This window comes from Gopherus flavomarginatus, chromosome 22 (assembly GCF_025201925.1).
Source record: "Gopherus flavomarginatus isolate rGopFla2 chromosome 22, rGopFla2.mat.asm, whole genome shotgun sequence".
Classification (NCBI taxonomy): domain Eukaryota; kingdom Metazoa; phylum Chordata; order Testudines; family Testudinidae; genus Gopherus; species Gopherus flavomarginatus.
Genome location: NC_066638.1, coordinates 2,898,404 through 2,926,131, shown reverse-complemented (window position 1 = coordinate 2,926,131; position 27,728 = coordinate 2,898,404). Strand labels below are relative to the sequence as shown.

The following is a 27,728-nucleotide window of genomic DNA, read 5'->3' as shown; positions in this document are numbered from 1 at the left end:
GATGGAGACTGGGCAGTAGCCAAAACTGAAGCAAAGTGGGGATAGTGAGTTGGGGGTTCCCCCAGGGAGGGGAGACCCAGATTGGTGGGGTACTGCCAGGGGACAGCACCCCACTCAGAAGGGCACTAGGGTCCAGGGAGGGACACAAGGGCCAACAGCAAGCAGATCACCTGCCTGCAGAGGGCGCTCCTGGGTCAAAGAGCTCATTCCCAAGGACAACCAACAGGAGGCGCCGCAGGGGCGAGTCTGTGCTGTGCTAAAGTCAACATCAGATGAAGCGAATTTTGCTAGGCACAAAAACCTAGATTACAATTCTGCTTTGACTCACTTTATTGAATCTGTTCTCCTTAAGCTTTGCAACCATTAACATTCTACCTCATACAGCAGAGGGGATGAAGAAAACCTCTTCTGCTTACCTAGGATGAAAGGGCCTGCTCTCTTGACATTACTTCCAGAAATCCCTGTACAAAGAGCCTTTGCCTTAGCGGATGTTTCCCCAGTTCCTCTGTCTGATGCTCGCCGCTTCATCCTCAGCTCTTGAAAGACAAGGAAGATCACACTTCAGTGAGTAACAAAGCTCTTCTCCTTATACTAAATCCTATCTTGTGCTGGAAACTTTTACTTGATGATGCACAGCACCTCTGCCTATTTGTATAGTAGAAGGCAGTTCCTACTGACAAAAAGCTATAGCTCATTTACTAGTGGATTAATTGGGAGCTACAGAGAAGTTTCAGGAAGTTACAAGGAACAAAGCAGCTTCATTAGAGTGTAATGTTCCTAGATCATTTATTTGACACATGTAATGGGGGTGGTGGTGGTGTCTAAATAATTAAGACCTGTTTTACGGGAGAATAAAGCACATGAACGAACACATTCTGAAAAGCTTAAGAAGAAACTGCCTCTGCTCCTCCAAAAACCTCCAAAGTCAACCCATGAGACCCTAGGGGTTTATTCACAGAAACACTTATGCTTTAAAGACTGTGGCCAACTCACCATCTATTGAGAAGCATAAGAGTCTTTACAGTTCTCTGCACTTGGAGGAACAAAACTGATTATTTGGCTGAATCACTACATTTCAGCTTTCCCTGGGACAGAGCATTGGGGAGCGAGGGCACATGAAAGATGCATACATCTCTGTTAGTTACTTCAGGATGATTAGCTAATTCATCCTTAATTAACAACTTATTTGTAACAGAGAAAAATTACATATTTTCTAGTTAGTGTAAACTAAAATCCCCCTCTTTGTCCCTGTTTACCCTATAGCCTAATAATCTATACTCTTTTCTCTTCACTATGTTCTTCCAGCTGGACTGAGTTGATTCAGGCACTTTCAGTCTGCTGTATAAAATCACTGTCTTGTATTTCTGTGCTTTGCATTGTCTAAGGAAAAGCACACTGCCACCAGTTCTCAATAGATATTTTGCAGTGGACAAATCTTTAATGAAAAAACTGGATGTGAGCTCCCTTGCTCTACCACCATGCAGGAAAAATACTTCTGTCCATCACAGGAATGTCTTGCGTGCATCCAAATGTGCAGATAACAGCATTATATATAGACAGACTGAAGGAATGGATAATCACTCTGGACTAGGCTCTGAAGTATATTACCTTCTCCTTATTCAGGTACTGCAGAGACGTTCTGGACTCTTCTCAAATGAACCAGCCTTCTGTTCCTCAGAGCCCTACAGAAAGTGTACTGACGTAGCCCTGCAGCTCCAACATCTAAAGGTCCAGGTTAATCCAAGTCTCTGGTTGGTCACAACACATTTCCCTCTACAGGATACAGTCTTGCTTCAGTTCAGTGGCAAGAGAATTTGTCCTCAGGTTGGCTATGAAACTATTGCAGTTGCTACCTTCTGCGCTCAGTGGGTTCACTGCTAGTGCAAAGCTCTTACTCCCGCAGCAGCAGGCACTGGAGTGAAGACCAGCCTGCAGAGAGTTTCCCTTACACCGCACTCCCTTCCCTAGCTTAGGAGTCATTTTAAAGAGAATGCTCCAATTCCACATTGATTAAACTGTATTCATTCTAATACATCTTAAAAGCAGTTCAAAAAGGAATGACTAAGACTTTCGATAGGAACTGTCCCTGGGCCAGGGTTTTCCTACCTCCCTATCTTACCCTAAACAAATGCCTTGCAAAGTTTCAATGACTGTTCAGCGGGGGAAGGGTGCTTTGAGTACTTTTTAACAGCACAGATGTTTAAAAGGTGAGATGTACTGATACATTCTTCCGCCTCTCCAGCCATGACTAGGTAGAGTGGGAAGTTCACACCTGCGGTGGCATGAACTTTTCACTGACTGCTGACTCAGCATGACACCACTATCAATTTGTACAAAAGCACTTACCACTGTGCCCAGCAGAGCAAGAAATTTTACAGTAGGAAGTGGGATGTTTCCACGAAATCAATCAGCAGGTTTAGATTCCCCCATTACTGACCCATATACCTTTGGTTTTGCCTTTAAATTAAGTATTAACTGAATTCAGTTATGGCACCCATAAGGCTTAGGGGTTAGAACCAAGGCCTGGGTGCCACAATGGTCTTTGTTCTGTTCATGCTGCATCACTGACTTACTACTTGACCTTGCTGAAATCACTCAATCCCCTGCAATTTAATCATTCCAGATGGAAATAGGTACGAACAAAATTTCACTGAGGAAACCCCCAGCTAATACATATGCTGCAACAACTGGTGCTGTGCAATCTGCGTTCATTAGGACTCACTGGTGCACATGGCGTTGTTGTAAACAAAATAATCTGAGGACTCACGTTGTAGTTCAGCATCAACCATATCTTTATTCTTCTTCCAAACTAGGTTTTCCAAAGCCTCAGGAGACAGCAGGCATCACTCTGGGGAAGGCTGGATGGTCGAAAGGTCGGGGACTCTGCAAATGTAGAAGGAGATGCACTTGATGCTATGGTTCTCGGATTATTTTTGACTACGATAACATAGGAAGCACCAAAACTTCTGTAATTTGCAACGTCTATGTTTTGGTTTGTCTCGGAACAACCTCCAGATCCCTCTCTAAGTTCCTGCTTGTGGACAAGCGAGTAGGGCTACCGAAGCTCTGTTACTGGAAAGTTAAATGTATGGATGGTACTGTACAAACAGAAGACAAATACTAGCCTCAAGCATCTTTCTAATGATATTTTGTGGTGCAAGCTGGATCATTTAGAACTCAGTAAAATCTACCTAAATGGTTTTCAAAGGACACTTGACTGAGTTTTGACCTACGTAAAAATTAAGGCGGCTACCTACCACTTTCATGGAAGGAGAGAAGGAAATGAATTCTTCAGCAACAACAACTATTTTTGTATTGCTATGAAAGGGTTAAAGTTTGCACTTCAGACAGACAATGTATCAAACTTTGTCCTTCTTAGAAACTAAGTTCTTACTGAACCCTGGTTGCACAAGGACCTCTCTTTAAAAGGGCCAAGAAAACCTGTGACAAAAATAATTCCACTAAAATTCAGTATCATTTCCAGTTAATCTAGTCACAACTCAAACTCATGCTCAAATAAGGATTGCAATTAGGATTTAATCAGGCAGTTAGTGTATTAAAAAAACAGATTATTACAAACATTTGAGGTTTAAATATTGTATAACAATTTGTACAGCTTTACTAAACCCCAACAATGTTTTAATCCCCTTGTATTTGTTTAAATAATAAACTGCAGTTGAACCTTAATAAACGCATGTGTGACCATATTTGGGACACAACAAAAATTAATCTCCTTTGAGGCCAGATGAGCTGTAAAGATGCAATACATCTGGTTACTGGGACTTGTTTAAAAGGCTACATAGCACTGTACTTTGGGTGTCATCTTTCATTTTTAATATTTTGTCTTACAGTGCTAAAGGACTTAGCACTAGGAGCTAAGACCGCAATGAACATTTTTCGAAGGGTTGGTCTACACCTAAAAATGTAGGTTGACCTATGTCGCTCAGCAGTATGAAAAATGTATACTCCCGAGAGCCATTATTAAACTGATCTAAGCTCGAGTGTAAACACCACTAGGTCAACGAAAGAATTCTTCCAACAATTTAGCAGCTGCTTCTTGAGGGGGCGGATTTACTATAGCAGTGGAAACCCCCTTTTGTCGCTGAAGTAAGCGTCTACACTACAGCAGCGTGGCTGTAGGCATTGCCTCAGTCACGCAGACTTGTGCCGGATGGGCTGTAGCAGTGCAAAGGAGGCAAGCTCACAAACCTCTAGCGTGGTCCATGCAGCATTTTCACTATGAGTTTATCACAAACAGAGTGGGAGGAGTTCTCATTCCTGTCCTGTTAAAGTGACATTGACTTAACGATCACACTCCTGTCAGAAAACTTATCTGCTGTTGTTACAAGCAACCTCCAAAACGGCTGGGACTGAACAATTAAAGAAAATCCTGTCTTCAGTCTGTGCATCTGACAGCACTTTGTCTAGCTTGTTTCTCCCTCTGTAGGGCATCTCACACTAGCAACAGGAAAAAGAATAACTTAGTAAAAAGGAAAATGCAATTGTAAAGCCACACAAATTGACAGGGGGATTCAGGATAGCACCGGAAATTACTTTTAACTCATGTTTTGAAATTGAGAGGATTTCATGTTGAAGCTCCTTTAAGCAATGGAACATGAATTAAACACAAGATAGAAAGAGAAAGTCCCAGAAGCAAGGGGAAGAAAGTCAAAGGCAGCTGCTCTCAGAAATACCAGGAAGATGGTTCCCTTTTCTGCATTTACTGACATTGCATAACCCTGATTAAACCAAGGAAAGTAGTCAAAAGGCCACACGTTTCACCGTGCAGCTTCTTCCTCAGTAACCGGGGAATGCCCACAGAGACACAGGTTTGTTTCGCCTACAACAATGCATTGCTTTGAGAAACAGGATTCAAGGGGATGAATCTATTGAGGCCTTTCAACATGAATGCCACTGTGCTGCCTTTACTTGAAAGTGTCCTGTACAGAATGCATCATCGTCATAGCCCTGATAAACTGCAATGCAGGAGGTTCCCCACCCCCTACCAAGTCCACAGGTGTACAGAATATGCAGACCTGCTAGTGCTTCTGTTTTGTCTTAGCGCTGAGCACTGCCATTACAACGCTCACTTCAAGAGGGCTCTCCATGGGGAGCACTTGTATCAAATATTTGATACTGGACTCTTCCATCTAGCAGAGAAAGGGATAGCACAATCTCATGGCTGGAAGCTGAAGCTAGACACATTCAGGCTGGAAGTAAGGACACATTTTTAAGCGAGTGAGGGTCATTAACCACTGGAACAATTTACCAAGGGTCATGGTGGATTTTAAAATAAAGATTGGATGTTTTCCCAACTGATCTGCTCTGGGAATTAATTTGGTTAGTTTCTGGCCTGTGTCATACAGGAGGTCAGAGTACATCACAAAGTTCCTTCTGGCCTTGGAATCTTTGAATCCCACGGAAACCTGGTCTACAGGCTGCCAGCTCAGACACCAACTATTTAATGATATTCTGAAAAGATCTAAATGTTCAGCCATATTTAAAAAGGGACACAATGTAAACCAGTAGACCTAAATTTAGATCCAGCAGCTGTGTTTGGAAGCACTGATGCTAATCCTGCACTTTGACTGTATGCTCAGTTCTTGCAAGCACAGAGGGCAATGAAAGAGATGGGAATCTGGTTCTGCAAGCACTGCAGAAAGCTAGATAATCTGCAGGCCCTTTCATCCCCAAAGGGCTTCACAGGATCCCTACCCTCCCTTAAAACAATCACAGCTTCCTTCCAGACAAGGTAGGTTGGTGGTACATGTCAATGGACCCCATCAACACTACCCCTACATGAGCTGGAAGGGGTGCCACAGAGAAACAGGAAGTGTCACAGTTACTGCAAAGACCAAATTTATGTTCCAAACTCCAACTTCCTTTTGGTAGTACGTTTTACCACCACTGATCTGCCAAAGCAGCAAGAGGCTTTCCCCTGTCCTGTTTGCTCACAAGAAGAAAGCAGACAAATCTGAGAATTACTGCATCATGCAAGGATTTCTTGCTCTGCAAAGGCATAATGAATAGGGAACAAAGAGCTAATAAATAGTAATAATCACCACCTTATGTACAATGCAATTATGCAACCATGCAAATTGCAGCATAATTGTTAATTTTAAGATTGCTACACAATCATGCTCTAAAATCTACACTTGCTTTAACAGAAAATTGAAGTCTTTAGCATTATGATGGTGAAGAAAGAACCACAGATGAACTTCTGCAATGTCCTCTGCAGATAGCCTCAGGTCAGTGCTTTATAATTGGGTCTCATTCTCACCTCAGGAGCCTGAAGAGATCCATTTTAATAGTACAGGATTCAACCCTAGTTTACTAAACTGAGTGCCAAAATGAGAGAAATTCTGCAAAAGCCGCCTGGAAATATTTTGCTCTAGGGACAGCACACTTATGGGAGGCATTGTGATGGCCCAGCAGTGCTCTCCCTCCATAAAAGAATGGCGACCTAGCAAGTCACCTTCCTAAGAAACTCTGCATTGTTGTAACTTCTGAATGCCTAAAGTCAGCTGACAAAAGCAGAAAAGATTGATTGATCCAGGACAAAGATCAAAGGCAAAGGAGACCTGCATATGCTGGAATTTAAGGATTACAAAACCAGTAGCAAAAATGGCAATTGTACCCAGAGTTTGGATACATCAGCTACCACAGGGCTGTTTCTCACTACAACAGCTCATGCTGGGTTTAGAATTGAGGATTCCAAATAAAGTTGCTTCATTGGTCTTGCATTTAGTATCCCCAAACCATCTTATATGCTACCTAACACCTCCCAAGAGCAGAACAGGCAGTTTTTGAAAGAGTCTGAGCTTTACTTGCAGCAAGTAGAAGCCTTCAGAAACCAGGATACCTCCAGAAACAATTTTAAGCTGACCTGGTGAATATTCTCACACTCATATGTTTTTGCTTTGCTGAAGTGATCACTGAAGTGTCTGAAACTTCTGTATCATTTCTAAGATGGAAACACTGCAGGCAAAACAAGATAGGCAAACAGAGTTACAAGCGCAGTTCCCAGACAGCTAATTTAAACATGCGCAAAGGACAAATGAATCATTTTTCCCTGGAGACTCCTGGCAGCTCCAATTTGTCATCAAACCTGAAATGTCAGCTAAAGACATAGAAAGGAAGAGACGCCAGTGGAAACAGCCAAAATAAATAATAATAATAAAAAATCTGCTCATTGCCACTCTGGCTGCTATGCAGCTAGGAGTGGCTCAAAGCTCCCCCCACATATCCCTGGATTATTGATCTCTTCCTCATGCTGCAAGGGACCCTTCGTCTAGGTACAGAACACTGGACACACATCCTTCTTCCACTACTGCCAGGAGAGGCCAAAATACTGCTTGTGTGCAAGGCTCTCCCAACACCTACTGCATCAGGAAGACAAGGAACCCACATTCTGGTTCTCAGTGGAGTTACTTGGCCCTTATGATTGATATTTCAGTGTCCATATAACTGTGCTTCTCCCTGCAGGATTCAGTCCATTTTCCAAAACAGAAGTTAGAATGGCATTACCAGTTTGCACTGAGGGACAGAACAAAGGCCCTCAGACCTGTTTATTCATAGGAAGGGGAAGCCACATTAGCATCTCCTTGCAGAGCTCAGCAGCTTCAGAGATGAACTGCACAAGACCCAACCATTTGCAATGCATCTTTCATCTTAACTTGCTGGCTTTTCCAGCCAGCATTTTGGGCACTTGTTAACGTGCAGCAATGTATACTTAGGCTCTCTCGAGAATAAGACCAAAAACGATTGGATACTTCCAACACAAGTTACAAGAGTTGGCACAAAGGTAATTGTTCTGTTTGCTTCCTCAAATCCACTGACTACCAGGCACCTGATCAGACAGGCTTCAATGTCAGTTTTAGATTTTACTGAAATGTAAACAGCAAAAGATGACATTTGGGTCAACAGAACAGGTCAAAACTGTATGTTTGCCTCTAAACGTTTACCAGCTAAAATTCATTCCCATCTAATCAAGGTTATCCGAGGTCTTTTAAACTCGGTGTGCAGAAGAGAGGTTACAGTGGACATGATTTTCAATCCAAATGAATGATTTAAGCATTTACTGAAGTTTAAACACAGTAAAACCTCAAATATGACTTGACTTATCAGTTGAGAGGAGGTATAATTGGTTAAGATTATGGTGAAAAACAGTGTTCCAAGAAAAGCATTTGCATGTGTCTCCATGAGCCACTTCCCACTTGGAAAGAACTGTAGAACTTCTGAGACAAAGCCACCCAGATCATCTTAATACAGGACTCAGACACCTATTTAAAACAACCTCCCTAGAAGCCTAGTTGTTCAAAATTGACTGGACCTGAGATGAGCAAGAGGCCCTGGCTCCTGGGCTAAGGGAAGCTTTGTAGATCAGATTCAAAATATGAAGGAAGCATGATAAAATAAGGAGGTTGCAACTTGGCCTGGTGATACCAGAGGTCAGTGCAGCAACTTACTCTACAAGCCAGGACATTTCCTTTCTCCCCCGACCATGCTACCTCCAAAGAATGAATGCAAATATCAGCTCCACTATCCTTTGGGTGCAAAGCAAGGGCTCTTCAGTGGAGACAATCCCCTTCACTACAAGAAGGGTAAGTGCAGAGGGTAGCCAGTGAAGTAGAGACCTTTCTAAAAAAAGGAAGTACAAACCAAGTTAGTTCCTCTGCCTTATGGAGATGGCAGTAGTTTGGTGTTGATTCAGTTTATATGAACACTCAGTTTTAAACAACAGAAATAGTAATAAACCTTCAGAAATGTAACAATTCTATACAGAAAACTAAATTACATGAAATGAAAACCTATCAGTACAGATTCAGAGTTGAAAGTCTAAGACTGAGTCCAGTTATTCAAAAGCACCACTGAGACACACAAAGAACTTGTGTATTGATTTGAAAGCCCTTTTGTAAGAACAAAGCCTTCTACAGAAACACGGCTGGAGTGGGCAGGGAGAGGGAGTCTAGACTCAGGAAGCTTTGGCTTATGCCCTTGGAAGTCTGCAAACTGACTCTGGCTCCTCCTCTACTGAATGATTAAAAGAAAACTTTAGAATTGAAAAGCAAAACAGTTTTTCTGATTAAAAGCCTACAGAAGAGCGTGGCGCAGAAGAGAACAGTTAAGGACTGTCAGCAGGAGTGATAGGGAAACATTTTCTTATTGGCTGTAAGGTTAGAGGACAGGGCTGTCTTTACACAATCCCTTTCTAACTAGTAAGCTTAACTGTTTAGTGCAGGGATCTCAAACTCAAATCACCATGAGGGCCACATGACGACTAGTACATTGACCCAAGGGCCGCATCACTGACACCTTTTCATACAAAGATACAAACCCTCCCCCACCCCCTCGCTCCTGGTCCCACCCCTACTCTACCCCTTTCATTAGGCCCTGCCCCAGCCCCACCTCTTCTCATCCCTTCCCCAAAGTCCCCGCCCCCTCCCTGCCCCTATTCCAATCCCTTCCCTGGCCCTGCCTCTTCACTGCCTCCTCCCCTGAGTGCACCGTGTCCCCGCTCCTCCTCCCTCCCTCCTGGAAAGTCCAAAGCGAAAGCATTGGCAAGTAGGCTGAGGAGCGGGGATCTGGCGCGCTCGGGGGGCAAAAGCGGGGAGCTATGGCAGGCTGCAGGAAATAACTCCGTGGGCTGACGCATATTTGAGACCCCTGGTTTAGTGCTGGAGACAGATCCAACATTTCATTTAGTAATCCAGTTTTCCAATCCATTCAATAAATACACGTTTGCAGCCATGGTCTATAAGCTTGATGCAAAACTTATTAGGACATGGTACAATGCGGCGGGAGCGCGTACAAATGAAGTGCTGCTGCATCCTGCAGATGCCTGGAAAGGACAGCCATTGCTGTTTGTATAGGAACTCCATGCCCAGCGCATCCTTAACTCAGAGGGTTGCAATTCACACAGAACTTGCATAAAGCCATTCAGGTATTTGTTTAAAAAAAAAATGTACCCATCACATAAGATGTTTATTACACTGGATTTTATTTTACTTAAGTTACTGTGTGTCTTTAGCTGCAGTAAGGCCTCCTTTGCATGCACAGAATATTATTGTATGACCCATGGACATGCTGACATTTTCATTCTCTGCAGTGAAGTGCTGTTGCTGTAATGTAATTACAAGGAGAAGTAATATACCCTATAACCCTGACTGGGCAGAAAGAAAACACTTGAAAAGCTGCATTTCAGATTGTCTACATGGTCCTTATGTGATACAACCTGACTAATGCAGAGTCATTTACATGACAGCATGCTTGACTCCTGTGTTCCCACTAAGGTGCGTGCCGGCACAGGAGCCCATCAAGGGCTGCGCACCTGATGAGGAGAGCTGTGCAGGCGCGCAGCCACAGGGGCATGGAAGGAGAGAGGTGTAGAGGTGGGATATAGGGAGTGGAGGGGAGGGCATGCAGGGCTACGGTGGAGAGAGACGCCTCTCCCCTGGCCCTGGGGCTGCTGCAGTGGGGAGAGGGCTGGGGGGTGGAGTCTGACATAACCTTAGTCCCAGATTTGGACCTTAGCGTCCAAAATATGGGGGTTAGCATGAAAACCTCCAAGCTTAGTTACCAGCTTGGACCTGGTACCTGCTGCCACCACCCAAAAAATTAGAGTGTTTTGGGGCACTCTGGTCCCTCTGAAAAACCTTCCCTGGGGACCCCAAGACCCAAATCCCTTGAGTCTCACAACCAAGGGAAATAATCCTTTTTCCCTTCCCCCCTCCAGGTGCTCCTGGAGAGATACACAGACACAAGCTCTGTGAAACTACACAGAGGGACTCCCCCTCTCCGTTCCCAATCCTGGAAACAAAAAGTACTTTCCTATTCCCCCAGAGGGAATGTAAAATCAGGCTAGCGATCCAACACACAAATCTCCCCTTGATTTCTTCCTCCCACCAATTCCCTGGTGAGTACAGACTCAATTTCCCTGAAGTAAAGAAAAACTCCAACAGGTCTTAAAAGAAAGCTTTATATAAAAAGAAAGAAAAATAAGTACAAATGTTCTCTCTGTATTAGATGATACAACACAGGGTCAATTGCTTAAAAGAATATTGAATAAACAGCCTTATTCAAAAAGAATACAAATCAAAGCACTCCAGCACTTATATTCATGCAAATACCAAAGAAAAGAAACCATATAACTTACTATCTGATCTCTTTGTCCTTACACTTGGAAACAGAAGACTAGAAAATAGAAACTACTTCTCCAAAGCTCAGAGAAAGCAGGCAGCCAGAAAACAAAGACCTCAGACACACAATTCCCTCCACCCAGAGTTGAAAAAATCCGGTTTCCTGATTGGTCCTCTGGTCAGGTGCTTCAGGTGAAAGAGACATTAACCCTTAGCTATCTGTTTATGACAGAGTCCTCGCTCCCCACCACAGCAGCCTGCACCCAATGCCCCTCATCCTCAGCACCACCCCAGAGCCAGCACCCCAACCCTCTGCCCCAACCCTGAGCCCCCTCCCACATCCTGAACCCCTCATCGACAGCCCCACCCCAGACCCCACACCTCCCCGGCATCCCAACGCTGAGCCTCCTCCCACACTCCGAACCCCTCAGCCCCACATCACCTACGTATTGGTGCAACAACAAAATTCATTCCACACAAGGATGGAAAAATTAGAGGGAACATTGCTTGATACCAGCCCCATAACCCCACAAAACCTGCATCCTGATTACAGCTCCCAGGAGAAAGACATTCCTGATGATGAACTAAAATATGGATAGAACTTCAGCAATCCCGACACCAGCTTCCCAATAGAGAATACACCAAATGGGAGCGTGGTACCATCTTTAGAAAACCCACAGCATCTCCTCTGCAAACAGATAACACAGGGCTTATTTAGACTAAAAGCCAAGTGCAGTGCAGCTGAAATCGATAGGGTCATCCTTAATCAAACAGCAGCTAACAACCTACAAGGCTTCCCTTTGTGTGGTCTTTAAATGGAGATGATGCCATAACATCCTAAGGATAAAAAGCAGCTGAAGATGACGGTGCTTCTAAGCAATATGATTATGCGACCAAATCATTAGTGCGGATGCCACAGAGAAACAATGAAAGGATGTAGCGTTAACACTACAAAATGAAGGAAATACTTCCTGCATCCTAATGACTGCTATTGCTCAGGGACTGTTCACTAAACGGGCACTAATACAGGCTCTTCTTCAAAAGGAGAATGTGTCAGAAGCTGCCCCTAGGGCTATTTAGACAGAGACACAAGTCTGAGCTCCTGTTGTTTTCTTGACCCCACCTAGAGACCACTGACTTCTCCGACCAAATGGCTATTGGTCCAGTTTTGTAATTAGCCATAGGAAAAAGAATCCTTCTGCAGAGGAACACCTCTGCTCCTGTTACATTTGAATTTGCTCACTGATGCTTTCGATGGGCGGATGACACCTTCCCATTGGTTAGGATCAGTGGCAAAACAGTCTCAGATGCACTGTAGCAGGGCAGGCTCAAATTTTACTATTAACCAGCTGCCTCTCCATTAGATTTCCGGGAAAGAATTCTCCAGTTAGTTAATGGGAAAGTGAAGACATGCTCAAGGACTATTCAGTTAAACTCAGTAAAAATTACAGGTTTTGCACAGCATCCATGAGAGCAAATCCCACCGCAGAATCTAAGGCCTTGGCTACACTCACACTTTACAGCGCTGCAACTGGGGTGTGGAAAAACACCCCCCTGAGCGCTGCAAGATACAGCGCTGTAAAGCGTCAGTGTAATCAGGGCAGCTGCACGCTACACCCGTAAGGGATGTGGTTTACATGCAGCGCTGGGAGAGCTCTCTCCCAGCGCTGCCGCTCTGACTACACTCACACTTCAAAGCGCTGCCGCGGCAGCGCTCCCGCAGCGCTGCCGGGGCAGCGCTTTGAAATTCCAAATGTAGCCATACCCTCAGCAGAGGTATGGCTCCTACTCCTGAGCACAGCTTATACTGAGCCAGGGATTTACCTGTCTGTTACTAGTTGGAAGAGAAAGGGCTCAGGCATGGAGAGCCAGAAGACCAATATTCCATGTAACATGGCCTGTGAAGAATTAGAGAGGAAAAGGTGTTCAATCTGAACTGCAGTAATTTTAAATATTTATTTGTAAAGTGATTAGGCTGACAAATGCCTCCACAATTAGAGTACCACTTAGAATGGTTTGATCCAGCCCAGTTTCACCACACTATCTTGAAAAACACAACAACAATGCAGGACCTAACACTTCAGATACCTGCCAGAACATGGATTGTTTTCTGAAAAATAGCCCGCCAGATGCCGGTAGCGAGAGATTATGCTATAGTGAGAAGCCAAACAGAATTGGGCATGTTGCATACCTGGATCAGGCTGACGATGCAGGGCTTTACCTAGCTACAATGGCAAAATTCAGACTTGTAATTCTCCACCAGACATTGCAATGTGGAAGCTGTAGTGCAGCCAGAACTCAGATACAGAGTGAGTTGATTTAGTGGGTAGAGAGACCTGCGCCCTTTCTTCACAACAGCTACCACTGGTAAAATTGCACCAGTAGATTTCTCCTAGTGTAGATCTGATTTCTCCTAGTGTAGACAAGGACTAGACACCACACAGTTCTGGCTAGTCATCTAGCATTTAACTCCACTTCTCCTGAAGCCTCTCTGGGCTTACCCTCTGCTCCCCTACTCACAGGAACATTCTTACTGAGCTGGTACATCCAGCCACCACCCTCTACTCATTTAAATCCCTCTGCAAGACCTACTCTCACTGTGACACCGCCAGGAAAGGAGTCAAAGCCACTGAATTTGTTTATACAGTAAAAAGAGTGTTGGCTCTGCTATGCATTACCTGTTGCTGAGTTCTTTTGTCCTCCTCCCCACTGATCTGATGCCCACCACATCTGGTATTAGAATGGAGTCTCTCCAGGGTAGGAGCTGTGTTTTATTTGTCCTGTGAGGTGCCTACAATACTGTTAGGCACTAATATAAATAGTATTGTACATTGAGTCTAATTCTTAAATCTCAGCCATGCTAGCACCATGTTAGAGAGATTCTGAAAACAGTTTAATGCAACATGCCGAATAAATGCTTTTAAAAAGTAAATGGAAAATTTATGCTGCCAAGTCCTGAGTTCAGGATTCTGTACTTCTCTTGCAAAGGAGGATCAATCACAGCACCAAGACATGCAGCTTCCTCGTTTTCTTTCAGAACTTAAGGAATCATCTACTACACAGAAGAGTCTCATTCACATTCAAGATCAGAACCACTGAGCTAACAACAAACAAGATGGTGTTAGAGGGAAGGGGCGGTTAGGCAGCCAAAATAAAAGCAAGAATTACAGACGCTCGTCATGTCTGAAGTGAGCAGGAAGGGGCACCTGTGGGTTCTCCCCATGACAATTGTAAGACAAGACTGATATTTTATATACGGCAACAATGAAGCATCTTACCGTTAAGAGCCACAAGTGAATTACAGAGCAAAACGACGCGGCTCCAGCAGATCAAAGTAAAATGGGTTCTCTGTTATCTTATCCAGGTGAATGAAGGGAACAATAGCATGGCCACAGAAACTCATCCTCTACTAGCCTCGATCCCCATCTTTAAAGCTTTATTATTGTCTAAGCAGTTCTTATCTGGCACTGTTCACTTCAACTAAGACAAGTGCTCAGAATATGTAAGATTTTCTCCTTCATTGCTGGGGCCTGAAAAGGACAGACAAGAAACTGCTAAACACTGATTGAAAACAGAAATAGTGCTACACATGAACTGTTTGTTTCCTCAGTATGTTCACAATTTGCTACCCTGGTGCATGAATGAGTAGGTTGTATCTATCAATGTAAGGCAAAATTAGTGATACATCCACAAAGAAATGCTTGAAAAGACCCCAAATAAGGAATTTCATTACTTTCATTTCATGCAGACGTATCCTGTGGAAACCCCCATCAGAGTAAGCAATTGAATGGTGCATATAGATAAGTGCACACTACACTTGCCTGGAACCTGTACTGTACATCAGTATAGCACAGCTGTAGACAAGAACCTGTTAGCTATGATTGAACGGTGCTGGACTGTCTTGTTCTGGGAAGACTCTCAGGAACCACCAAGATCAGTTAGCAGAGGGTAGCTCAGACTTGCACAAACAAGGTGTAGGTTGTTCCAACTAATGTCTCGTGACAATCTGGATCCTGGAAAAGAGTAGATATTGTGTGTATGTGTACACACACATAGAATTATTGAAGTGCGTGTGTGTACATATAAATGTACACTATGCACATCCGGAATTAATGAAGTAAACTGTTCTTCAGTCCCACAAATGTATTTCAGATGTTACTCAAGACAAAAAAGTTGCTTTTCAAAGTGCCTCACAAGCAGACAGGCCTGTTACTGAACAAGCCTATTTTAGAGCTGTTAGTTGTGGAAGGTATGCAAGCTATGCAGGCTTGGTAAGTTTCTCTCAGTGAAAGTCAGGAAGCTTACCTCTGACCAAATGTAGGCAAGGGAATGTGGCAATTGTTTGAAGGCCAATGTGCATGTAGTTGCACTTCTGTAGTTTCATGAACTAGTCCAATAACAATCTAACTGCTGCTGCCTTTGAACACATCCTTAAGAGATGAGTCAATAGGACACTGGCTTCCACACCACAAAAAACTGCGCAAGACCAGGAAAATCTCAGAGATTCAGCGGCCTGATCAGAAAGAAATTTTGAATGAGAGCATGAAGCCACTTTTCCTTACTAGCAAGTCAGTAGGGGATCTTAAGAGAACCAGGAGGTTACATCTCCATTGTTGGTTTTGATGGAAACCTTTACTCAGAAGGTTGTCAGTGTTCTCAGAAAGTCATTTCTGTTAAAAGCAAAACTTCCTTTTAAGGTTTTAGCACCCAGTTAAAGAGTCACTCATGTTTTCCCTAAAATTCCTCACTGTAAATTCCTACCTACTTTACTTGAAAAGGAAAAAAAGTCAGACTAAGTTTCCATGCTTCTAAAGTTAAAGCATTTTCTACAGGAAAGTATCAAAGCTGTTACACAAGTGAGTAGAACTATCATCTAATTCTTTTCTAACAGTACAGATGTAAAGTCATCTCCACCGGAGTCCATGAGGTTTTCTGTGCACCAACACCAGAAAGGACCACATAGCACTGGGCTAGTACTTTACGTGCAAGAAGTGCTGAACAAACATTAATACCAAACTTAAAGAACTTTTAGACAAAGACATAGCTCTAAAATCATTTTTGTGCATACATATTTTTAAAGAGTCAATGGATTAATTGGGTGTTTATGAAAGTAAGATTAACACTGGCTAGCAGGGAAGCCAGTGTGCAAGCTTCTTTGATCAGCTGGGTAAGCACCACTCAACCTAGTTCCAGGTGCCTTCCTGAACAGCCTGGATCTTCACAGATCAGAATAAATCACTATTAAGGACCAGAGCAGCAGAAAATCAACTACCAGTATCAGGGCTTAAATCCGAAGCCTAGATGCGAATGGCTAGAGTAACTTTCAAGCCCCTCCTCCCCCCACTTATCCTTTTAAGAGTTCACATGCAAGCTTATGTTTCCAACTCTCACACAGCAGGACAGAAGTACAGACAAGTTCAGCACCTGAACAATGGAGTATCAGTCCCTGAATAATTTCATGATTAAGACCACTTCACTCTCTCTAGGCTATTCAATACTTAAACATCCCAAGTACAATATTTGCATACCAGACAGCTTCAATATGTGCATAAATTAACTATTTTCTCCTCCAGCTTTCCATCAAGATTTCAGTGCGGCTTCTTCCTAAGCTTGTGTGAAAGCCACAGCGAATCCTAGAAAATATTCAGGCTCTCAGCCACCGTAATCAGTTACTACAGGTTTTAGAGACAACCAGTTATTTACTCAGTTTCTAAAGTTAAAAAAACAAGATCGTGAGGCAGTTTCCTTGACCCTGCTGTAGAACAATATGACACTGAAAGGGCTAAATCAGAGACCCAGACATCATGCTTCTTTTCTTTCAAATCGGAGAATTCGAATCTTCCACCAAGCATCCCACCTACAGTGACCACGCCCAATGCATTTGCACTTCTATAGCACCTGTCATCCAGAGCTCAAAGGAGATTGAAATATTCATTACGATTTACAAGCCCCCTGCCAGATAGGAAGGCACTATACCCAACATTGTACAGATTAGGAAACTCACCTTTCCATGCATCTCTACCTTAATGACGCAGTGAGTCAGCAGCAGAACTAAGAACAGAGCCTAGGGCTTACCTACAGGAGGAGAATTAGGACCTACACTTTCCCAGCAGTGCAGTTCCACCAGCTGTAGGAAAAGTATAAGATGTGGTGTAAGTTAAATGAGATGGTGGTAAAAATATCTGACCCATCTACACTACAGCAGCCAGTGGGGATTATAGGAGCCAATTTTCCTGCAGTAGATGCTGCCAAAAAGTCTCGAGTCCCAGTGACCTGCTGAAACTACTAGATAATACTCTCCCTGGCAATACTGTTTGCACTGCATGGAACCTACTCATCCATTCAGATGTAGCCTTTTCCAGGCCAGGATTCCATTCTCAGCATGTTTATACTCATCATAAAACAGTTTGCACATCTGCAATACTATATGACTAATAACAGGTCTTTGCTGACTCTTGTTTCTGTCATCTATGTAGTTAAAGATTGCAGGACACAGCAAGATAAATAAACCAATGCTGCCAGTCACAGGGCGGGCGCTATCTGAAATGGGTTATGATGTGGTGAGAACACCCCAAACCATATTACGTTAAACCTGAAACTGACAGGACGAATCATCAGAAACTGGGAAATGCTGCATTTAGCCCAACAGCCTATAAATAATGATAAACCACCATGCATCAGTCACCTCGGAAACAAAGCAGCAAGGCTGGGGGTGCAGAAGAGGAATGCCTGGATCTCCCTCTGCAAAGTGTCCTGAGAGACTCCTGGTGAAGGAGCCTGCCTGACACAGCTATGAAGCGGGGGAGGTAATATATTTTACAGGACCAACTTCGATGGGTGAGACACACATAGAACTCTTTTCAGGTGTAAGCCTAGAAACTTTTCTCTCTCACCAAGAGATGTTGGTCCAATAAGAGGTACTACCTCCCCCACTTGTCTCTCCAATATCCTGGGACCAAGGCGGCTACACCACCATGGCATACAACCCAATACCTAGCCTTTGCCATCACTATCTGTGCTGCCTTCATTACTCAATTTGCTGGGTGGCAAACCCCAGCACTATAGCAGTGGGAGCACTTTGCGGAGACAGTCACTCTTGTTGCTGTGTCTATTAGCCACATGCAGCAAAGCCCATGCCAAGAAGCTTCAGAGAAACTTACAGGGCTCTTGGGAGAGCTCTGCCAAGCCCATGCACCCCCTCCTTCCCCCCATAATCTGCCCCACAACACAAGTGAAAGCTTTCAAAGGGGGACATTATCTAAACACCAGGAGCTCCTGGAGACGGGGCTCTAAGCCCCCATCCCTGCTGGACGAGGGGCATTTCCACGGTTCCTGGTGGTGTGGCCCTGCTCCATTGCTAGGTAACAGGAGAACAGCAGGGGAGGGGAGGGGAGTGGTTCCAACCAAGGCAACTGTGCCAAGAAAGGGAGCCCCTGTTCAGCAGGCATGCCCCCAGCCCCCAAGGGAGAGGCACACAACCACCCTTTGGCCGCCCAGGGAGAGGGGCACCTGCCCCGGGAGGGGGGGTTAAACCCCCGGCCCCCAAGGGAGAGGGGCACCTGCCCCGGGAGGGGGGTTAACCCCCCACCCCGGTGGCATCACACCCCCGCCCAGGAGGCAGCTCCCCGCCGGGTGACCCGCGCCCCCCTCACCGGTCCCGGCGGCCGCTCAGCGCTCCTCACCCATGACCCCCGGCCCGGCCGGAGGGATCTCCTGCCGCAGCCCAGGCCCGCTTCGGCCCCGCTCCCCGGCTCGCTCCGCTCCCGGCGGCGGCCACCTGACAACGGAAGTGACGCACCCCGCCGAGCCCCTCCTCCTCCCGGCCCCGCCTCCATGACGACCGGCCATCTTTTTTCCTGGCACCTCTGCCCAGAGCAAAGATGGCGACTCCTGCCTGGGGAAGTCACTTTGCTCTTCCCACCGTCGCTCCTGATTGGAAGACTGGGCCAGCGCCATCAATGTTGATTGGCTGAAACCTCAGCGGCCAGGAAGGGGATTGAGGAGTTTGGAGGGTGTTAGTTGCTGATTGGTTGATCACCGCAGGGGCGGGATAGGTGACTAGGCGGGGCTGGTCAACTTCACGTGCTGATTGGCTGTGCCCCAGGTGAGCTGGCATGCGGCTCGGGGATTGGTGGGTAAGTGGGGGATTAAAAAGCTGCTGGGCTGTGATTGGAGGAGAGCTGAGTAGCTACTTGCCAGGTCACCCTTGGGCTCTGTGCAGAGTGGGTAGGGATGGGGCCCCCCAGCACCTGAGAGGCAAATACCCAGGGGGGCCCCCTAGAGCTCCCCTCGAATCCCCAGGGAGCGTGCACAGAGACCAGGGCCTGTCTGCATGGCACATCACAGCACTATCGCCACAGTGATCACCGCCCCCCCCCCACCTGTCGTGGTCCCTGGGGTCCCTCATGCAGCACCGAACGTCTCGACAGCAGCTCGCCAAGCGCTGCGCTCACGAATGAACTCGCACAGGAAGACAAAATGCCCCATTGCCTGTGGGTTAGGGTGACCAGACAGCAAGTGTGAAAAATCGGGACAGGGTGGGGGGTAATAGGAGCCTGTATAAAAAAAAGACCCCAAAACCAAGACTGTCCCTGTAAAATTGAGACATCTGGTCACCCTACTGTGGGTGGACATGTCTCGCACAGCGACCGTTCTGTAGCTGTCCCCTCAGGCCTCATCCTCAAAGGAAACTACAACACTTGTCAAAGACACACCTGGGAGCTTAAATGCATAACTTTGCCTGATGCTAAGAACCATGGACTGAACAGAGACACTGGATTTATGGCTTATTACAACAATCTGTAACCCACTAACTGCCCTTTTTGTCCTGTGGTTACAGGGATATTAATAGGCCGCTTCACCTTAAATGGTCCCTTAAAATATGTGCTAACTATTTATGCTAAACTAGCTTATATTTAGCTGTGATACTCACTGGCTCTTTCCCAGACCTGAAGAAGAGTTGTGTAGCTGAAAAGCACGTCTCTCACACCGACAGAAGTTGGTCCAATAAAAGATATTACCTCCCCCACCTTGTCTTTCTAATAGCCTGAGACCGAGGTGGCTACAACAACACCATATACACAAACAACACACGATTAACATGGGAACTCCCTTCACAGGACCCCGGAGAGGCCAAGAGCGCAGCAGGGGTCAAAAGGATGGGATGTTTCTATGGATACGGAGAGCATCCACAGCCCAAAAGCCAGGATTACACACAAACCCCTTCTAGCAGCCTTGGAAAAATCTAGATACTCCTGCTTCAGGGCCTAGGCAAACCTCTCCCTAACAGGGTTAACTCTCCTTGGGGGCAAGTCCCCTGCAGGGCTCCTTCCTGTGAACCACCTGCTCCTGGCTGCTGTGACAGATGGGATTCTGGGCTAGGTGGGGTAGTGATCTGATCCAGTCTGACAGTCCCTATGTTCCTGAGCTGCTCTCCCAGATTCTTGGGCTGGGACCATGGCTAGCAATTTCAGGAAAGCAAGTGCAAGAGGGGCACACACATGACCCCACCCCGTGGGTTTCTGAGCCCCCACCCCCAGAGTGGGATGTGATGGGGACATCTCAGAGATGGCAGGCAGCCCTTCATGATCTCATCAGACCCCCAGATGTTTGGCCATGGGTGATTCATGTCAGGTGTGGTGCTGGAGCAGCCTTTCCTGTGAAGCAGCCCAATAAGCAGGCCCGTGCAGCTTGTGCAATCTCTTCCCAGCCTTCGCTCCCTGCCACTCCTCTGTTGAATCAGCTGCACACAGAGGGCAGCAGCACATGGGTACTGTAAAGCAATTGCATCATGCAGGGTGAATCATGCAACAGGCAGGGCACCCTCCTCCCTCTCTGGATTCTCTCTGCCTCTCAGCAACCGAAAGTGCCTGAAAGGCAACCTCAAAACTCCCAGGAGCATCAGTCAATTACTCCCCTCCTCCTGATTGCACCATCCAGCCACAGGAAAGCTGTGGGTGGAACAGAATGGGGAGGGAGGCAGGGAAGACTCTACTGTATCTGCATTATGCTGGGATAGTCGAATTCCCGATTACTCCACAGCATCATGCCTGCAGGGGAGCAGAGTGAACCAACAGCCCACATGGTCCTTCCTAGACTGTGCCATGTGAGATGCCAGCACTCGCATTATTGAGCACCAGGAAAAGGTGGCAGGGGACAGGGAGGGAAGCTCCTGTCTGTGGTCTAACATGTCAAGTTCTGCTGCAGTCCAGACCCACCATGGCTAAGGAGACCAGCAGCTCCCTCCCTGAACACTCCCTGGAGCTCTGCAGGATTGACACTTGGGCTGGCCCCAGGGCTCCTGACATAGAGATGCAGCTGAGGATCTCACAGCACTATCCAAATGCTGAATAGTGAAGGCCGCTGCGCTGTGATTACTGTGCCTGTCTCCCTACTGTGAAGGCTTGGGAAACCCCCAAGGCCTAGTTCCTGTACACTCCCATTCCTGAGCCCGGGAAGCAGGTGGGACTGGGGTTTGTTCGAAGGTCCCCCACCCACATGCAGCTGCCTCTCCAGCGGCTCCAGACTGGCCCCGAGTCTGCAAACAGCACTTCCAGTCACCTCCCTGGCTTGAACGGTACCTAGCCAGCCAATGCTGCTGAGAGAAGGGGCTGTTGTTTGTCCTGAGGTCTGTGGGTCCATCCCTCTTCCTGGGAGCTACCTAGACACATCGCAAACTGCCCGTGTGTGTGCAGGGTCGTTTTGTCTTTATGAGTAAGGTGTAGACGTGACACACACTCCAAGGGGCCCCAGGGGACTTGAGAGATGCCTGCAGGTAGGCTGCAGCATCCCTGGCCTTCACTGACACCCCACGCTGCAGCCTGAGGTTTCCCGTGCTTTTCTGGGCAGCCCTGACCCCAGGAAGGGCAGTCTTCTGCTCGTGGGAAGGGCTCTGTCTCGGCTGAGGCACAGAGAGGGGTTTAATGCCCAACTGATCTTGCTCATGTTATTTATTCACTGCTGAGACCTGTTTCCAGACACCGCTGGCCCCAGAGCGAAAAGGGACAGTGTCACTACCAGAGTCTCTCCTCCATTCAACAGCAGCATTGCATGAACGGGAGATGGTGCTGATGGACCAAATACATCACTGGGAGGGAGCACAGAATCCAGCAGCAGGGGATGCTGGCTCATCAGGGGACAGATACAAAACTGCAACCTGTCCCAAAAATCAGTCTGCATCCATATGCACCCCCCATCCATCCAGACCCAGCCAGCCCCCATCTATCACAGCTTGGGCTGTAGTTAGGATACAGGGAAATTTGTTTTCTTCCCATGCTGTCCAAAGCCGCTGGGATGTTACATCCCTGATGTTATGGAGCCAGGTTGCCTTGGTGATTGGATGACGCACACTGATGGATATGCTGGGGGTGGGTGGGAAGGGTAGGTCTGCAGGGCCAGTGTGCTGGCACCTTCCCCAGACCCAGGTGCAATGCCCCATCCTCACACATTCAGTCACTCACAAGCGTTCTGAGAGACACACGCTCTCCTGTTCACATGCTGCTGACTCCCTCTCACACACACACACACCTGCAGTCTCTCACCACACACCATCTCTTGCTGTCTGTCTCTCACACACTCACACCTCCCAGCTCCCCAAATTGGCAGGCTCTGGTCAGGAGACAACTAGAACTGGATTAGCAGGGGGGGCTGCAGGTTGGGATCGAGAGGCATCTGCAGAGCTGGAGTGGGAGGATTTGCCCAGCTCCTGCCAGCACTGCACTGAACACCAGTGATACCCGCTTGTTGCTTCACAAGCGCCAGATTCACGTCCAAATTCTTTATAAAGTGCATGAAAAAGGAAAGCTCTTGTCTGGGCCCTAGTGGGACAAGTGAGTGAATCAGGGGCCGATTAACATGGAACTAATTCTGTTGCATAGTCACGTCATTATAAATCAATGCCCAAAGTCTGGCTCATCCCTGCTCTGACTGTATGCCAGCTGGTCCCCTCTTCCCACAGCACACAAAGCTGCTCAGCATCTTGCACAGATGCAGTGAGCTAAATAGAGCTCTGCCTCCCTGGGCTATAGTGCACAGACAGAGCAACTATCAAAGCATGCGTGCCAAGAAAGAGATACCAGAGGATGGCGGCACAAAGCTCCTTCTCCCCACCCCAGCTCCCAGGGGCCCTTTAACTCAGAGAAGGTCCTGGTGGCAGCACCAGCCAGCTTGTGAAATCAGGTGTCTTGGTTTTCCAAAAGGTCTGTGATTCTTGCTGAGTCAGGGCATTTTCCACTAAACGCCCACTAGCCGGAAAAAAATGTAACGGGGGGCAGAGTTCATGTGTGAGTAGCTGCAGGCGGTACAGGGTGATGGAGAATTAGGCCCTGAACATATTCCAGGAGATGTAAGGTAGCCTCCACCCCGAAGGCCCAGGGAAAAGCCACCTGCTGCCCAAGCTCTGGCTCCCTGCTGTCATGAGACTACCAAGCAGCAGTGTGGACATGGCAGTGTCAAGCCCAGCCCTCCCTAACACTGGGAGCAGGCTGCTCTGTGCCATCACATGGCACCCACCAGAGGGGCCTGAATGGCAGCCCAGCGTCACATCCCAAACATACCCCATATGGGCCACACAAGGAGCCTAAGGGCAGGGGATACAGCAGAGGCCGAGGGCATCACAGGCCCAGAGAACTGCTGCGCTAACTGGGCAGCCACTCCCTGCTCTCTGTTAGTGCAAGGTGCCTGCTCTGCCCCAGAGTGCCAGCCCCCCAGGAGAAACAACTTCCCCCAGCCCCAAAGCTTGGGAAGCCATCAAGCCAGTGTCTTAACATCATGCAGACCCTCAAGCCACCCAGCGTGGGGGAAATGGGGTGGTGTCCAAGCTGTCACTTTCATTGCTTGTGTCTGGGGCTGGCCCTGAACCAGCGTGGCTGCACTTGACCCTGCAGTAGCTGCTGCCCGAGAGAACCTGGAAAGAGTAAGTAAATCAGACTGCTTCCTTGCTAGTGCCTCGCCTCAGGGCTTCCAAGTTCCACCCCCTCCACAATACAAGGATTCAGCCTCACCCGACCCAGCCACTGATGAAGAAATCAAGCCCCAGAGCATCACTGGCAAAGCCAGGACTAGAACCCAGAAGTTCAGACTCCCACTCCCCTGCTCTAACCATTACAGCCCAATCCCCTCCCCAAGCTAGAGCCAGAACCCAGGAGTTCCAATGCCCAGTCCTGCGGCTCCGATCCCCAGACCACAACCCTCTCTCAGAGCTGGGATCGGCAGCTGGAAGTCAAGTCTCTGCTCACCAGTCCACTCTCCCCTCCAAACCCACACCCCATTCCCGCTCCCACCAGCTCACAGTCCAGCGCTGACTGTCCCCATGTGTTAGTTACCAGCTGAACTGCTGCGGGTCACTCAGCCAACCCCACACCTGCCCACTCGGCTGATAAACAGGAGACAAGGGGTGCGCTGTCATCCTGGGATACAAGCCAGGACTGGGCTGCGGGTGAGTGAAGGGAAGAGACCAGAGTGCCATCTCAGAGGAGGAGCCAGATAGTGCTGATTGGCACAAAGAGTCCTGTCAAAATACGATGAAATTAGCTATTGCCCTTGGCTGCGGCCCAGGCTAACTCCTCCCTGGCTCGAGGGAGCAGCAGAGAGCTGGAGTGCTGGCAGGGACATCCTTTGCTGCGGCCAGAGGGACATTTAGACGGGTGGTGAATCATCTAAAAGCAATTGCAGTCCAATTACTTTCCCTGGTGAAAATCGCCCCTTTACTTAGATTAGGTGAACCCTCCCTGCCCTCTGGATGGCTGGGATGAACAGAGTGATCCGTGGCTGGCGTGTCTTTGTTGAGTTAGACGGCCTGTCTCTCATGGAACCAAACATCAGCCCCACGTAGCACTCATCACTCGCTGTGCTCCGCAGAGGAAGGCTAGGCCGGGATAGCGACTTCTGTGATCACGCCATGCTGTGCTGGTAGACTGTGCCAGGATGAAGGCAGTAGGGGTCCAAGTCCTCTCCCACAGCAGGAGGAAGGCTGGCAAAAGTGACAGACCATGTACACAGAAGGATCCTTCTATTGTTTCCCCCGTTAAGATCCAGCTTCACAGTGTCCCACCCACCTGCTAGCAGGAAATGGTCAAGCTCAGCTAGACGCCATTGACACTGGAGACCCAACACAGGCACTGGGGGTCCCAGCCCGACTGGCCAACGGGTAACTGTCAATCTCACCTGCCTAGAGCATCAGTGACAGGCTTGGAGAGCACCGGGCTGTCAGCTGTTGAACAGGGCGTAACTATTTCATGAGCAACTCCTGCTTGTGCATCAGCAAAGGGGATTCATGCCATTGAGCTATCAGCAGTCTGTGGGCTTTCCTGCCTACGGCACAGCCTGTGCTGCCCAGGCTAACAGGGAGTTCCCAGGGCACCACAGGGGGAAATCTGAGATGAGTGAGTTTCCAGCTGCCTAGGATGAAAGTGTGAGCTGGGAAAGGGCTGTCCAGAAATGTGGGGTGGATTCAGGCAGAGGCTGGACAGCTGCTTGCTTGAGTCACCACATTCCAGGAAGGAATTCCAGCAGAAGCAGCATGCCATCCAGCTGCCAGCCTCCATGCTCCAAGAACTCAGCCCTAGGAGCAGACTGGAAAAGGCTGAAGCCCGGAAGAGAAGTTCCCCTCTCCATGAGGCAGGGAAAATTAATAAGAATTAAAGAAGCGTAGTGATGTTAAATTAAATGGATTAAAAACTCGCTGCTAAGTCTCAAAATGTAATGGTAAATACGGAATCATCTAGCAGGTGTGTTTCCAGTGGGGTCCCCGAGGTATCGGTTCTTGGCTCTATGCTATTCAATATTTTTATCATTCATCTAGAAGAAAACATAAAATGATCCCTGATAAAGTTTATGGATGAGAAAAATTGGGACAGTGATAACAGAGGACAAGGTCATTGATTCAGACTGATCTGGATCACTTGATAAACTGCAGGATGGGGGACTTTGTCCTGGGAAGCAGCAAGTCTAAAAAAATGAAATAAAATGTGAGGCTTAGTGGGTAATCAGCTGAATGTGAACTTCCCATGTGATGCTGTGGCCAAGAATGAATGCAGTCCTGGGATGCACGAACAGGGGACTCTTGAGTCGGAGTTGAGAGGTTATTTTACCTCTGTATTTGGCAGTAGTACAGCCACTGCTGCAATAGCACATCCAGTTCTGGTTCCCACAAAATTCTAGAAGGAAGCTGATAAACTAGAGAGGCTTTTCTCTGAACTCATGACAACAATTAAAGGATTAGCAAAACACGCCTTATAGTGAGAGACTCAAGTAGCTCAACATATTAACAAGAAAAGTTAAGGTAAGTCTGTAAGAATCTGATGGACTGCAGGAGAGAGATCACAGGGAATTTTAAATCAAGATTGGATGTTCTTCTAGAATTATTCTAGGAATTATTTTGGGGACGTTCTGTGGCCCATGTAATATAGGAAATCAGACTAGATGATCACAATGGCCTTCAAATCTATCAATCTGTGAAAGAGAAAGGAGACTAGGGAGGGGAAGGGAAGGTGGGGATTTCCAGAGAATCTTAAGGGCTTGTCGACACTTAATTTAAATTCACACCCTACCTTAATCCAAAGTGCAACAGCTGTTCAGTGTGGAGTCTCTTATTCTAGAATGAGCGTATCTTCTTCCAGTTTAACTTAATCTACTTTCAAAGTAGGTTAGGTTAAACTGGAATAAGGCAGTTTTATCCTGAAATAAGAGTGTCTGCACTGGGACTTGTCAAGAATAGGAGTTATTCCAGAATAACTCCATGTGTAGACAAGCTCTTACGCTGGTAAACTGCAGGCTGGATGCACACACCCTGTGCTGATTGCCACAGACACAGGTTTTCCTGTTTAACTCCTTTCTCGGATTCATGCTACGGCTGCTGTCAGTTACGTTTCAGTTTGTATGAAATCGTAATCTGCCAGGCCTCTGTCAAAGGGACTGTGTGTCCAGTCCTGTTCAACATCCCAACTTCCCCTCTCCTGGCACCAATTCCCCTCCCCCTGCACCTCCCAAGATAAGCCATGCAGAGATATGTCACCAGATGACCCAAAAATAGTGGGCTCCAGAAACCATGGCTATTTGGTGCTTTCATTTAACCAAGAAACAAGTCACTTCTGACAGCCTATTCCTTCCTCCTGCCCTTTGGTCACAACACAGTTATCCCCTGAGGGCTCACACGCTTCATGCTCTGAACAGTAAAACAGCAAACATGATACAGAAAGGTTCTGAGCTCATTTGCTTGCTCACCCGTGCTCCCAAGGGTGCAGGCAGTGGCAGGCTCCACAAGAAAGCGGCGCTCCATGTGCATCATGTCAGGCTTTACTTCTTTCCAGGGCCGCGCAGCAGATCACCTGCCATCTGCAAGCTAACTGTAGGCAACCCGATGCTTTATCAATCAAAAATACACTTCCCAGTTGCACAGCTCCATACACAGCCCCCCCCACCGCCCGTCTCCCACTGATTTTAGCCTTGTCACTATAGACTGACTTCTGTTTCAAGCTGTTTCTATTATGGATGTTGTTAGATTACAGCTGCACTGGCAGGAGTCAGAATGAACGAACTATGAAGTCCCACAAGAGCGAAGGCCTTCAAATCATTGAGAAAATTAACAGATAG

At 47.1% G+C, this 27,728-nt stretch overlaps 1 protein-coding gene across 6 annotated transcripts in view; it reads right to left on the bottom strand.

Moving 5' to 3' along the window:
- Positions 1–18,912, bottom strand: part of STK40 (serine/threonine kinase 40) — a 42,065-nt gene extending 23,153 nt beyond the window's left edge. The window contains exons 1-4 of one of the 6 annotated variants that reach the window (XM_050932119.1): positions 18,791–18,912; positions 17,143–17,265; positions 2,768–2,883; positions 417–536 (exon numbers count right to left, since the gene is read on the bottom strand). In XM_050932119.1, the coding sequence (XP_050788076.1) occupies positions 417–536; positions 2,768–2,789 (142 nt within the window). In that variant the 5' untranslated portion in view covers positions 2,790–2,883; positions 17,143–17,265; positions 18,791–18,912. Of the gene's footprint in view, positions 1–416; positions 537–2,767; positions 2,884–14,416; positions 14,440–17,142; positions 17,266–18,790 lie in introns of those variants that run through there. The other 5 variants (XM_050932117.1, XM_050932121.1, XM_050932123.1 and 2 more) reach the window with 5 other exon arrangements.
- Between the last annotated feature and the right edge of the window lie 8,816 nt (positions 18,913–27,728).